The following is a 14,674-nucleotide window of genomic DNA, read 5'->3' as shown; positions in this document are numbered from 1 at the left end:
CACACACACACACACACACACAAACACACACACACATTCACTTGACAGCATGTCAGGCCCAGAACAGGATTCCAACTGTTTACTCCCAGAGCTCCCCAGGTGCTGTGAAACGGAAGCTTTTTTTTATAAATGTGTGTGTGTGTGTGTGTATGTGTGTGTGTGTGTGTGGGGAGGGTGGGGGTGGGGGCGAATACGCATATGTACCTGTGTGTTCGGTATGTGTGTGTGTGTGTGTACGCTTCCTGCATCCATGCATCTTATGGCTGTGAATATGAGGAAGGTTTTACTAATTGTGCTTTGCCAGATTTAATTGCTGATGTGTGTTTGTGCATGCATGTATCTGTCTATCTGTGAGCTACTCTATGTTTGTGTGATCCTTTGTGTGTATGTGTGTGTGTGTGTGTGTGTGTGTGTGTGTGTGTGTGTGTGAGTCTATTCTGGCTGGCCCACTCAGCATGCACCCTGCGGTCTGCTTGAATTAGCCGAGAAAGGTGGAATGTGTGTGGTCTAGATACATGTGTGTTTGCAGTATACTGTTGCATGTTCCCCTACAAGTGTGTGTGTGTGTGTGTGTGTGTGTGTGTGTGTGTGTGTGTGTGTGTGTGTGTGTGTGTGAGGGGGGCAGTACAAAAGCTCGTACAAAATATACATGTCTGCCGAGTAGCACTGGTGTTTGGCACGTAAGGTAAAGCGCAGGAAAAGAGGCTCTGGCTCCCTCTAACTCCCTAACAAACAGCACACACGCACACACACACCAATTTGCCCTTTAGCTCCCATAACATTGGCAGTGTCTCGCAAGAGACTTCGAGAACATATGGAATCAAGCAGAAGACAGCAGCCCTGAGTGTGTTAGAGCTAAACTGCTGTGGGCACAAGATTACTGTAACACACAGGCCACAAGCAGACATCGTGTGCAGTCTATTACTGTGATGCCTGTATCAGAGACATGCAATGTCTTATGGGGGGAAAAAATGCAATTTGTGCAATATTGTATTTTTTTTAGTAAATGGCAATATGAATGGTCGAAATCATTTGGTCTAAATGTCTCCCCTTGGCATGGTATTTGTATGTATCAAGATAGAGGTAAACCTCTGGAATGATAGAGTCTTCAAAGAGGTTATTGACTTTTTTGTCATAACAACATTAGAATTGGAAGAATGAAGGGTCATTTTTTCACATGTTTGTGTGTGTGTGTGTGTGTGTGTGTGTGTGTGTGTGTGTGTGTGTGTGTGTGTGTGTGTGTGTGTGTGTGTGTGTGTGTTTTCCCTCTAGAACACTTTCTGGTTTGGACTTGGTGGATGCTGTTTGTTCTTAATCCCAAGCATCATTCTGTCTATAAAGCTAGCCAAATACTACAGGAGAATGGAGACAGAAGATGTTTTCGATGAGTGAGTAACCAACAAAGACACACACACACACACACACACACTCATACACACACACTCATGCACACACACACACACACACACACACACACACACACACACACTCACGCACACACACACACACACACACATACACACACAATCATGCGCACACACACGCACACGCGTACACACACACACACACACACACTCACACACACACACACACACACACACACACATTGCTTGCCAAAATTCTAGTGGTTTGCCCTGACAATGTCTCTCTCACGCTGGGATCTTAATGAATCCATATATTATGTGAAAGTTCCAGCTCAGCAATATCTCATTCTAATAGGAACAAGAACAACCTTTTCACAACAGAGAACCGGCTACTACAGCTCTGCTAGACCCTCCCCCTCTCTCTCACTCCACTTCCACTACAAAAAGCTCTTGTCTTATCCAACATGAGTTCCTGTAGCGTTGAAGTAATGAGTCTCTTTCTTTCTTTCTTTCTTTCTTTCTTTCTTTCTTTCTTTCTTTCTTTTTCTGTATTTCTTTCTCTTTCTGTCTTTCTTTCCATTTCCTACAGTTCTTCTGTTTCGGGGACGTGGCATTTCACTCTCTGAGATTCGTGTCTTTTTTATCTATCTCATATTTTCTCCTCTTTAATCTCAGTCTTCATATCTGTCCATCTTGCCATCTTTTCACACACTTTCTTCTGATCTCATCCTCTCGGGCTGCGCTCATGCCAATCTTCTTCCATTCTTCTCCTACGGATTTATTTGGCACCATCTTTTCCTCACAAGTTCACAAACTTCACATTCTATCTAAAGAAATCCAAAATGATTTCCTTGCTCCTTGTTCACATTCTCCGTGCATTTTGGCTCTCTCTTGCTAAAACACTCTACTGTCACTTCACCCAAGCAAAACATCATCATTTGAAATATCAACTGAATTAGCATTTCCCAATATTCATAAATGTATGTTTGCATTAAAGAAAAGAAACTGTGGAAATGACAAACAAGACCCTGGAATGATGAAGCCTTTTTCCATTTCAGTCATTTCATGTGTCATATGATCTTGTGCCATAGCCATAGCATTCATACTCATTCGTACCATTCATACCATTATGCCACAACTCTGTTGTCATGCCTTGGTGTACTTCACTCTCTCCCTTCAGTTTGGACTTTGGTAATAATGGTTTTCATAATGAACACTTGCAAGGCATTCATAATCCAGTCATGTTCAGGTATGGTATATACATATATATTATGTCTATGTTTACTGCATGCTCTCTTTCTTAAGGCCATTGCCCACTGGAGACGACATTCGCGTCTGATTTGACGCTCAAGAGATTGAACAATTTTCTAAAACTTTGGCATCGACGTGCGTCAGACAACGCCAGTGGGCTTTGCTCTATTAAAGATGATGGGAGTTCTAAACTCTGGCGTCACTTGACGTGTTTCAGATGCCACTAGTGGGTGCTGGCCTTTAGGCTAAATAGGCACTAGGTTACTATGGTGATGGGCACCGTGAGCATTCCTTCTCACCCACCCACTGCCTAAGCATGGCATGGTTTGAAGACCTGCATGGCACGTGCGATGCGTGATGAAAAGACACATCTCTTCTTCTCACATTCTTTCTTCTTCCTCTCGTGAGGTGGCATGGATGCATTTCTGGATTGTTTTTAATCAAATAGCAGGCGATTTCCTAATGTGCTCTAACGTAGCTCTTTCTTGCTTTAATGCTAAGAGTCCATCCTCACTCATCAGCATCAGCAGTCATGAAAGCTGTCCTGGACCTACTGAAAGGACTGGCATGTGCTCTCTCTCTCTCTCTCTCTCTCTCTGCCTTCCCTCATTTGTGCTCCTTCTGCTATTGCACCAGCTTGAATGACGCTATGCAAAAGGACGTAACTCGGACGTTTAACTGCCCATTTCTTTTGTGCCGTGTTTATTTACGTGTGTATTTCCTGTGCTCTAGCATGCCATCTTATGACACTATGTGTCGATACCCCCGAGCCTCGGCCCCTCCTCAGCAGCCTGACTGGTGACCCACCCCTACAGGTCAAACCCGCGTGCAGTTTGGCCACTGAGAGGTACAGTGGCGTGGTGGTGACCTCTGACCCCTGTCATCGGCAACACCCACCTCGTCTCATCCGCTCATCCAAACCATGTCCTCCCACTGTCTGTCCGTCTCGGTCATTCACTTCTCTCTTGTTTTGTTTGATATGACCACCATCATCACTCTGTTCAGACAGTGTAAAATGAATAAATAATTATTCTGTTTTCTCATTCATAACTGTCAGATTGCACATTAACTATCACTTCCTCTTCATCCATTGGCTTGTGATGTCTCTTTATTTGTTCTTTATGAGTAAAATATTCAGTGAAAAAAGATGTGGTATGGATTGACAGAGATTTATCTGTCAGATACCATCTATTATCCCTCACCCTTAACCCTAAATCCTACATTTCCATTCCCGTTTCCATGCTCATTAACAGCAGTATCGCCAGTCATTGATTAATTTCTTGACAGGAAATATAATATTGCTATGAATGAATATTGTTAATTGTTCATTGATATTAGGTGTAAAACTACTATAAAAAGGAGTTGAACTGTATGACAGTATACATTAGCCTTAAAAGGAGTTCATGTGATGATGTATCTAAGTGCTGTTGCTGTTAACACAGACACTATCTGATATCCACTATTATTGGACCTATTCATCATCATAATCTCAACACTGATGGTGTTCCTGTCTCTTGTCATATTTACAGTGGTAATGAGAACTGGAGCTAATCTGTCCTCCCTGGTGAGTTGACCATGTTCTATCTCAGGAATATTCTAGAAATATCCATGATTGTTGTTGGCCAGCTGTGTTTGTTCCTTCCCTATTGTAAAGAATCATGTCTCTCTCTCACACAGTGAGTGACGGTGGAGGAATCACATTCCAGAGAAAAGAAGAAGAATGGAAGCTAGCGGGAGAAACTGCATCAGTGTGACCTCATCAGAGGTCATTTCAAAGCATCTCCTCACTGCTGACATAACCACTACCCTTACAACCCACCTTCGGTCGCTCCACCCCTCACTCACACCTCCACAGGCCCAGAGAACCCCTCTCTACTCAGAACTGACCAGCTCAGCCCATCAAGAACCCAGACAAGTCCCTCAGTCCACCAGAACCCTTCACCTCTGGTCAACCACCCTGACCTGTCGTTCTTCAGCAAAGGAAGCGTCTACAAACTGCACAAATGCCCATAGTACATTTCACAAAAAATGTGTTTGTTTTTGTATTCCAAACACCGCGAAAGACAGAATGAACTGACCCACTGAGCGTGACCCTGCAGTTTGAGTGATGACGAGCTTCCCTCTGTAATCACGAATGTATATTTCTATTCATATCAGCACTGGCTTTGACCACTACGCACGTGCAAGCCGAAAACCGTGTCACAAATGTATGTTTTTTTTTGTATTTCACTTTCAAAACACTTTTTTGAAAGTTTTATATATATTTTTGTTAATACTTTTCTAAACAATGTTAATAGTGAATTCTTTTTTGTGTGTGTGTGCGGATGTGATTATGACTTTATGATCAAATATGGCCGTAGTCTTATCCAGTGTGGCACAAGTAGGAAAGAGCATTGTCAAAAGTAAGTTCAGGTCACTCTCAAACTGACTTACTGTCAGAGACGTCTGAATAGTGTGTTTTAATACAGGCTCACATTCAGAATGGTCCATATTTGCCATCATACCTCTTAGTCTTACACTGACATTAACTCTCAGAGTTTGTACAAAAGGGATCTTAAACCGTGATAGGCAAGGGAGCTTGGTAGCTGAATCATAATGAAAAATGTAATGAAAATTGTGACTTTTTTATGATTATTTATGTCAGTCAGCATCAACAGTAGGTGTAAGAGTGTAAACACTAGCAGAAATTTGATTAGGTGTTAATTATTAACCTATAAACCAGCATTTATACAACGTATACACAAACTCATTGATGTATTAACCTCATGTCATTGTAGAGGCCAAACACTGGATGAGAACGACAGTCCTGGAAGCCAAAACTAGTAGTTGTCAGGAGTATGATGAAAGGTACTTTAGTTCAGTAAAGGGTGCGTTATCAGGTGATAACCTGCATTGGCCATGGTCATCAGTATTCAAATCCAAAAACTACAGCATATATGACATTCCCAAAAGATCTTATTTACATTTTTTGGTTGACACCTACTTTGAGGGGAAAGCTGTATGCTTCATAGAGCCTAGTTATGATATTACGTAGTGTATGATTTAGTCTAAAGTGTTAATGTCTGTCAGAGAGAGACGATCCAGATGTTACACACCTCTTGCATAATTCCCCCCCAAGTAAGTGTTGCTGTATTTTTTTTCAGTGTTTCACTGTACTCTTTATTCGTTTTCTTTTCTCTGTCCTCACGGAGTCATGTTGCAGTGGTCTGGTAGTGTACCTGGACTACAGGACAGCACTCAGAGGCACGGGACCGTAACGTCAGCACCCCTGGTGTCTGAACAAGGAGGGGCCGCTGATCAATGTGAATATGAGTCCGCTGGGGGGACAACCACTGAAATAGCTCTTGAGCAATTGTGTGGACATAAATCATGATTAAAGAGTAATTTGTAAAATGTGATTTTCGGTGGAGTGTGTCCTTTCTTGTTTGCTCGTTCATCCTCCTGTGTCCTTTAGTTTTTTTTTTTTTTTAGATAGAGTGCGTGCACTGCAGGCAGTGTGTTCATTTTTGAGAAAATGATTCCAATGAGAGAATTATGTGGACCGATTGTTTCCCCTTGTTTTGAGCAACATACTATATAGGAATGTTCTGATAGCTCAACATTCCTATACAACAAGTATACAAGTAAATGACTCTCATCTGGAACGGGCCTTGATAGCTTCCGTAATCACTAGTGGCCAGGCTCAGCACACTGCACTGGGGGGGGAGAGACGCTATGTGCAGTGTGCGAGGGAGCCCCGGGCTGATGTGCGGTCGCTCTGTGGTCAGCGCCTTGTCTCTGTGACCCGAACACACACCCAAACAAACCAGACAGTCCGTCTACACATACACACACACACACACAGACACACACAGACACACGCTTATCTCTGCTCTGTCTCCACTGGCCCCAGCGGGGAAAGCCAGCGCTGCTGGTCTACTGCTGTTCGGGGGGAACTGCATTTAAGGGTGGCAGGCGAGGTGGCGTGATGCCCCCCCCCCCCCCATCCCTCCCTCACTCAGGCCCAGCCGCGGGCCGTCAGAGAGGGGGAGAGCCGAGCTGGTGTTGGAGTGGTTCCAGGGGCCGGTGGTCCCACCCTTCACCCCCCGCCCCCCTTCCCTAGATCACCCCACCCTGTCCCGCCTGCTCTGATCAATCCCTTCCCCACTGGTGGTGTTTACACAGCCGAGACCCAGCCGCTGACAACGAGGGCCTTTCTATTCCAGCCATTTCTGCAGATGGAGAAGCTGGGAAAAGGCTTGTGTATGAAGAACAGCGTCCACACATATCTCTCTGTCTCTCTGTCTCACCCTTTCATACGCTTCTGTTTTTTTCCCCCATTACCCCCCCCCCGCCCCCTTCCTCTCTCTATTCTAAATGTCCTTTTCCTCCTTTTTTGCACAACCTGAGCACACAGAAAGCAAGACACACACACAGCACATGCACTCATAAAGGTGCAGGCAGACAGACTCTCCAGTCGGCTAACATGTAACATATGGAAAATTACCAAAGTCAGCAGTCTGAGGCTGCCGGGCAGATAGGGTTTCATCTTTGGTTCTCTGCCTATTCCATGTCTAAAATCCTCCAAATGCTCATCACCATGAACTTACCCTGAACATGAAGCCTAAACGAGTGCATGATCAGTATGGAATATGCATGAGCGTAGTGTAGGCTTAACTAGATCAGTGCTAGTTATTGGACAAAATATATTCTAAATGGGTGGAAGACTTCATTCAAGCAACACAGACAAATAAACAGCTGGCATATTGCATTAGTTCCTCCTTACGAAACTTGGTCCTCTGATTTTTTCTTTCTCTCTTTTAAACATTCACATGAATAGTCAATGGGCCACTTATGTGTGCGTGTAAGATTATATAATGTCTGGTAAGGGCTCTAGACCGCTTGGCTTCATATGTTTAATCATCTACTACCATCCGACCCCATAAACCACTAATACCAGCAGCTCCCATTTACCCCTACACCCCACCCCCACCCTACTCCATGTGTTTGCCACTGGCCCAAACCCTCTGCCATCCAGCAGCTCCGGTTCACCGCAACCCCCCCCCCCCCCCCCCCCCCAACCTACACCCGGCCCTCTGAACACCAGAGTCCACAGTACCAGTGCAGCCCTAAGCACTGCCTCCAGAGAAGGGGGAGAGAGGCCACATGTGTATATTGTGTGTGTGCCTGTGTGTGTGTGTGTGTGTGTGTGTGTGTGTGTGTGTGTGTGTGTGTGTGTGTGTGTGTGTCGTGTGTATCTTGCTCAATGGCCTCTTTGTGGGGCTAACGTTTATAAAAGGTAGCAAGACTCCTCTGGCTCCCCTGCACAGGACTGAGCCTCTCCTCCTCCCAGCACACCTCTCCTCTCTCTTCTCTCTCTCTCTCTCTCACACACCTACCATCCCTCCAGCCATGCGTGTTCTGGTCAGGGCTGCACTGCTGCTGGCCTGCTGTGTGTGGGCGACCCGGGGCCAGGCCCAGAGCAGCCAGGCCGGCACCAACGCCAACCCCAACCAGGGCAGTCAGAGCAACAGTCAGAGCAGCAGCAGCAGCAGCAGCAACAACAACAACAACAGCAACATGCCGAGCACCAACACCAACTCCAACACCAACGGCAGCAGGCAGCGCAGCATCTGGGACGAGCCCATCCGGTTCAGCACCAAGGGTAAGGACGCCTGCACCATGGTCATCTCCGGCCAGGGCGACTTCACCAAGCTGCGCGTCTCCTGCAAGAACAAGGGCAAGTCCTACTGGTGCGACTTCCTGGGCAAGCCCAACCACTGCCGCGCCTACAACAACAACCCACGCCACTACTTCACCCAGATCATGTGGGAGATGCGCAAGCTGCCCAGCGCCTGCCAGGGCGCACGCTCCTATAAGCCACTCATGTGCAAGGCCTCCAGCGATGACACCCAGATGGCCTTCCACACCTCCTGGCCCAAGATGACCACCGCTCGCCCAGCTCAGCCTGGTCAGGACCGCCAAAAGCAGGAGCAGCAGCAGAATCAGCAACAGCAGCAGAACCAGCAACAGCAGCAGAACCAGCAACAGCAGCAGAACCAGCAGCAGCCTGGCAAACCCAGCACCACCACCACCAAGGCTCCCGCTCAGAAGCAGCAGAAGCCCCAGCAGCCGAAGCCAGGGAAGACACAGCAGAACAAGCCCGCCGGCAAACCCAGCCAGCCCAAGAAGCCCACGGCCAAGCCCAAGAGCACCACAGCCAAGCCCACGCCATACGGCGATAACAAAGCCAGCAAGCTGGCTCAGGAGTACTGCTGGAAAAGCTTCCAGGGCATCTGCGCCTACTTCATCGGCTGGTTCCAGAACTAAAACAGGGGGTGAGGAATGTTTTCTTTGCTTTGGGCACATTTGGCGAAATTTTTAACAAATACTTAAATATCTTGTAGATGGCTTTGTTTTTGGTGTGTGTGTGTGTGTGTGTGTGTGTGTGCTTGAGTGTATGCCTGTATCTATGAATGACCATGTCTGTGTATATGTCTGTGTGCATGTGTTAGCTTGAGAGTCTAGTAGTTGGAGGAAACATAGGATTTTGCGTACATTATGATTCCTGGTTGTGTATTGTATATATGCCTTTACCCTTTGTTGTTTACGATGAACAATCCTGCTCTCATGTTTTTATAGGTCTGCTGTAAAGACATCGAAGAGATTCAGATTTCTTCTCGGTTGATGCAGAAGCAGACACTGTTCAGTGATTCACTGGAGGAGCGAGCCAATTTGTGTTTTGTAAAGCAGAATGCAGCCATCTTGTGACATTTGTTGTCAATAAACCACCTTTGCTACTTTCCTGCGTACAGTATGTTGCTGTTCTACTTGCTCATCTAGTGCTTCTCTCTGCAGCCGCTGTTGAAACGTTTGCTTTTAGCTTCTTTTTTTCAACATTTACTTACAAGCCAAACGGTTTGGGTGTGTGGTACTTGAAAAATGTTTGCTTTGAAGAAAGACAGTAAAACATGAAACATTTATGGGGGTGCAATGAGCTGTTGACTTATGCTTGATGCTTGTAAAAGACATTCTTTGCAATGGCAGATATGTAAATTAACATTTTGTATATGCAATGATTTTCACTATCACTGAATCAAGGAGAGATTTTGTGTCTTTGAGCTTGCAGAAGACACAAAACTCTCACCAATGGTTCATTGTCTGTCTCCTTTCAACATCTGAATGGAAATCCAAATGGTATGAATGTACACATTTAATAAACAATAGACTGATAACACCCTTTCTCCTCCTCAGACATTTTTAATTTTGGGGGCTGAGTGACAGTTTTACTGTATCCACACCACAGTTTGAGATCACACTGAAGTAGTCATTACACTCCCCAGTCATTCCCCAACCTCTGGGAATTCAGTCAGCATTGACCGAGTCACAGTAGATGTTTGAAGTAAGGAGTCCTTTTAAACAGGATCAAATAAATGTGCTCGAGTGTCAGTTCACATGGAATGAGTTTGTGCTTCACTAAACATACTACACATTTAACCATTGTGTAAAATAAACATTCAATAACTACTGCAGCGCAGATTTATGACCATCTGGGTGTTAGTGTTTCACAAGGACACCTCTGTTCACAGAAGCAGTAGGTCTGAGGTATTACCAGCAGATGGCACTGTAAGAAAACCACACAATAATCAACAGAGGGCGAAGTATTACTCCTGGTGGGTGGAAAAAACAGGTGAAAGATTTACTGAATTGCAGCCAATTTGAAAACCTACACCCCAGGTACGTCTCAACGGGCCTAGAAACACAAGACAAAAACAAATGAATGAGATAAGACTCCATGATAAGCAGGTGATAAAACATTTAAGGTGCCGCCGAGCTTCGGTCTCCGTGATACATCAATACAACATTAAATATGGGTGAGTCACTTCCTGTAGGCACCCAGGGTCTGCTGCCAACTCGCTGGTTACAACTTTTGGCAGGTTGTGTGCAGGTTGTGTGTGTGTGTGTGTGTGTGTGTGTGTGTGTGTGTGTGTGTGTGTATGTGCGTGCGTGCGTGCGTGCGTGTGTGTGTGTGTGTTTCATGTTTCCTTTCCTTTGATTACAGATATATGTCTCCTGGAAATATACTCAGGTGTGTAACAGTTATTTGGCTAACAATAATTCAGCCACCCATACCCTTGTAGCTTTAATGAAGGGTTTAGACCACACAAGCCCATATTTATACGGGATGAAGGGGGTTGTTTACTGATACTCTAATTACTCTGATCACTGATGAGCACCGATGCACTGATGAGCCTGTAAATATAAATGAAAGATTGAATATAGCAATGAATTGAGCTATTTATTGTGAAAAGGCTAAATGAATAATATGTCCAAGAAATTGTGATCAGCATCACTATCATTATCATCGTCATCATCATCAGTAATGTGATGGTAATTTTAATACCACAGATGAATGAAGACCCAGACCAATGGTAGGAAAAAAACTAGACAAAGAAATAGTTAGGGTTTAAGTACACAACAGCAAAGGATAGATAATCATACAGTAACAGTGGCAAAGTCAGGAGCCATCCACCCTCTTCAATGGCGCAAATGTTTTTTGTTTTTAATGTAAAACAGAAAACAAGAAATTATACTGTATCAACCCTGATGCCTTGCATTATCCATAGTAACAGTGCAGATATCATACAGGGTCACGATGTAGGAGCATAGAAATGCAGAACATTAAACCACATATTGGAGTATTGGACATAATGCAGAACATTAAACCACATATTGGAATGTTGGACATAATGCAGAACATTAAACAACACATTGGAATATTGGCCATAATGCAGAACATTAAACTACACATTGGAATATTCCACTTTCTCTTAAATGCAATTGTCATTCCACTTTCTCTTAAATTGTCATTCACTGCCATACAACCATGTAAAGATATGTTGGTGATCCAACACCTGGAATATAGGTACACAGTCCTAACATGTAAATAAATAGTACATATGCAGACATGGGAGTGGAATTTCTATATGCACTGTGGGTCTTATCAGTAATGAGAAGCTTTGCCCTAGCAGAACTAACTGGGGCTAAGCAGAACTGAAGTGCTTATAAAAATAACCTGGTATGAAGCAGTCTCACAGGTCACATGGGACATATACTGTAGGCACTACTACCTGCTGGGAAGACCCTCATGGTAGACATAAGTAGTATCATAATTTACAATTTGCATAAATCTAATGGCGGAAATTGCCTATGGGCTTAGTGCACTTTGTGCACTTACATTACTCCTTAATGCCAAGGTGCTGTGTGACTTGACAGCACTTCAAGGATATGCATTGCTACAGAGCTTCAGTCACACTAAGAAGAATGCACTTGTGGCTTAAATGCACTGCCTTCAGAAAGTGTTGAACTGTGCAGGGCCTGAGATCAGTGTTCTTTATGGCCTAAACACACTGGTAGCATACTGCACAGATTCACATGTCTGATGTCCAAAGGCATCAGAATTCACTCACGCATGGAGTGGCTGAATTAGTTCAGTAGAGGTAGATACTACTTTTACATAATGTGATATGTGAATGTAGTCTCTCTCTCTCTCTGCCTCTCTGTGTGTGTGTGTGTGTGTGTGTGAGAGAGAGAGAGAGAGAGAGAGAGAGAGTGTGTGTACAGTATGCACGTGTGCGTGTGTGCATACGTGTGTGCTCACACACTGTATGTTCCATTGCGGGGGTGTGCCCTTGTACTTGTTCATAAACTCCACTGCTGCCCCCTCCGGCTCCTTGTTCTCTGCACCCTTTCCCATTCTCCACTCAGACCCCCAGAGGGTCCTCCATTAAACAACTTTCCACAACCCTTCCACATTCCTAAGGTTACCATGACGACTTGACTCAATACACAGATCTTTAGCTAGTTGGTGAGAGATAGGCTAATGCAAAAGGACCATCGGAGAGATGACAATATGTCATATAGGACCATTCATTAAAGTGTTTTGTCTACTCTAACTTCTCACAAGAACACTGTGATGTAACGCTTTGTACTTTTTAACCAGACAGTGATCTAATTGGAGACAGAGAGTTGGACCACATGTCTAACGCCTTCTGTTTGACAAGCACTGTTTTTTTTTTTTGTTTTTTTTTTATTATTTTAAAAGTTGAGACTTATAAAATGTCCTAATACATAGCGTACAAATTGTTATTTATTGGCAATGTTTAATGACAAAGCTAATAAAACAATGTTGGACATATGCTATAAAATTTGTACGTTACTCTGTTTTAAAATTAAAAATCCCACACGCATCTTTGACCGCAAGTATGCCACAATGGCAAATCCAAAGCCCTCGCCTTTAGAACATGGCATATCCGGTTTCCGGAGGCAATTTACAACTTTACAACTTTCCCCAATAGGCTACATTTCGACTTCTGATTCATACGCGTGAGTAAGCAGTGTTGTTTTTTTTTTTTGGGGGGGGTGGGGAAGGTCCGTTGCGAGAGAGGTGGGCGTGTCAGGATACATATAAATAATGCACGAAATGTTATACCAGGTATATCCTACAGGCGCAAGAGTCAGCATCCTTACAATACCCTAAAGTGGACGTGCTGTTGTTGGTAAGCAGAATTTACACACGTTGCCGGTCAGATGTAACTGCTATAGATTTTGTGGACAGGTGTCCAATGTTTCATAAGATTATTAGATAGGCTATAAATAATCGATGACTGATGGAAAATAATGAATGTCTGTAGGTCTATGTGAATTATTAATAAAAGTAATTAATTTGTGTTTTAATAGGTTTCTCAAATTTGTGTGGAAATAACCTCAAGGACCATGCCTGCCTTCAGAAACCTCGTGCTGCTGTTTCTACTTGCATGCATAGCGCAGCATGTCTCCGAAGCAGGGAGTGACAAGGGTCGCGAGAAGAAGGGTAAAACAGACGGGGTTGACAGTAGCAGCGGTTCAAGAACTCCAAGAGGTAACGACAACGTGCCCAAGGGGAAGTTTACTACCAAGGACAAGGCGCAGTGCACGTGGAAGGCAGAGGGCACGGACACTTACATTATGACCATCACTTGCAAGAAAGGCAAAAAAAGTAGCGAGTGCACTTATACCGCTAGACCTGACACTTGTCCAGGTTATTCTGGCAATACCAAAGGATACTGGAAACAAATTGCACGTGATCTTAAGAAGCAAAAGAAACTGTGCCAAGATCCTGGCGCTCTTATCAAGGCTGGTATGTGTAAGCGCGCGCCACAGGACGCACACTTCAAGCTCGAAGACGCAACACCAAACGTGGACTTGACAAAAGTCGTGGAACAGAGAAAGCCAGTCGATGGTAAGGAACAGGTGTCGACGTCTACAAAGAGGACAACCACAGTCTCTGCGCCAGTAGGAGCAAAGGATACGTCCTGCACAGAGCGTGTCGATCATAAGAAGCTAGCCGAGGAAAAATGCGGGAGCTGGGCTAGTCTCTGTAACTTCCTCTTTACCATTGTACAAAGTGGGGACTGCTAGTGTTTTCACTGCCTCTGTGTTTGTTTGTATGTTTGTTTGTTTGTTTGTTTGTTTGTGTGTGTGTGCGCGCGCGCGCGCAGGTGTGCGCCTGTGTGAGTGAGATAGAGGTTTTTCAATGCATAAATGTCGAAAAGTTCCGAAATTTGCACCCATAGCACTGCAATATGCTGAAAAGCTTATTTTTTTCACTTGTTCTTAATGACTTATTCGTTTTCATTATCAGTATAATATAGATCTAAAAAGTAAGACATCAATAGCACAACTATAACCAAACACATGTCAAATGATGTATGCTGATTTTGCTTCGATGTTGTACTTAAACCACACCACTGTATTTATGTTGTACAAATACAAATAAATATATAAATACAAATAGTGTTTGTCTTTTGGTATGCATGTTTCAATTTTCATACAGTGTTTCATGATGACTTCGACAGGCCGCCATAGGTTTTTCGTTGTGTGGCCAGGGTATGCTTAGGTGTTCTTCTCAGCTTATTATTGGCTGTAATGGAAATTCAAGACCTACTTTTTATGAATCCTACCCCTGATTGTAGTAGAGTCACTCCTATGTTACACTTCAGACATGCAGAACACACGTGTTGGCAGGAGTAGAAGTGTAC

General features: G+C 44.2%; 3 protein-coding genes across 10 annotated transcripts in view; all 3 read left to right on the top strand.

Annotated features, from left to right (window-relative positions):
* prom1b (prominin 1 b) overlaps positions 1–5,988 on the top strand; it is a 38,718-nt gene extending 32,730 nt beyond the window's left edge. For 4 of the 8 annotated variants that reach the window (XM_042084851.1, XM_042084842.1, XM_042084833.1 and 1 more), the window contains 5 exons: positions 1,273–1,388; positions 2,545–2,613; positions 3,348–3,462; positions 4,145–4,179; positions 4,293–5,988. In XM_042084851.1, coding sequence (XP_041940785.1) covers positions 1,273–1,388; positions 2,545–2,613; positions 3,348–3,417 — 255 coding nt within the window. In that variant the 3' untranslated portion in view covers positions 3,418–3,462; positions 4,145–4,179; positions 4,293–5,988. Of the gene's footprint in view, positions 1–1,272; positions 1,389–1,953; positions 2,614–3,347; positions 3,463–4,144; positions 4,180–4,292 lie in introns of those variants that run through there. The other 4 variants (XM_042084871.1, XM_042084861.1, XM_042084889.1 and 1 more) reach the window with 3 other exon arrangements.
* Positions 5,989–7,927: 1,939 nt separating this feature from the next.
* fgfbp2b (fibroblast growth factor binding protein 2b) lies at positions 7,928–9,848 on the top strand. The gene is made up of 2 exons (XM_042102502.1): positions 7,928–8,932; positions 9,237–9,848. The coding sequence occupies exon 1, from the start codon at positions 8,007–8,009 to the stop codon at positions 8,922–8,924; it is 918 nt and encodes a 305-aa protein (XP_041958436.1). The 5' UTR covers positions 7,928–8,006; the 3' UTR covers positions 8,925–8,932; positions 9,237–9,848.
* Positions 9,849–13,056: 3,208 nt separating this feature from the next.
* On the top strand, positions 13,057–14,427 carry fgfbp1b (fibroblast growth factor binding protein 1b). The gene is made up of 2 exons (XM_042096658.1): positions 13,057–13,153; positions 13,335–14,427. The coding sequence occupies exon 2, from the start codon at positions 13,371–13,373 to the stop codon at positions 14,052–14,054; it is 684 nt and encodes a 227-aa protein (XP_041952592.1). The 5' UTR covers positions 13,057–13,153; positions 13,335–13,370; the 3' UTR covers positions 14,055–14,427.
* Positions 14,428–14,674: the final 247 nt, after the last annotated feature.

The sequence above is a fragment of the Alosa sapidissima genome, chromosome 1 (genome assembly GCF_018492685.1).
Source record: "Alosa sapidissima isolate fAloSap1 chromosome 1, fAloSap1.pri, whole genome shotgun sequence".
NCBI lineage: Eukaryota > Metazoa > Chordata > Actinopteri > Clupeiformes > Clupeidae > Alosa > Alosa sapidissima.
This window is presented reverse-complemented; position numbering and strand designations above follow the sequence as displayed.

Bases quoted from the DNA above. Each gene is read 5' to 3' on its own strand.
- fgfbp2b (XM_042102502.1), top strand. From the start codon at position 8,007: ATGCGTGTTCTGGTCAGGGCTGCACTGCTGCTGGCCTGCTGTGTGTGG.
- fgfbp1b (XM_042096658.1), top strand. From the start codon at position 13,371: ATGCCTGCCTTCAGAAACCTCGTGCTGCTGTTTCTACTTGCATGCATA.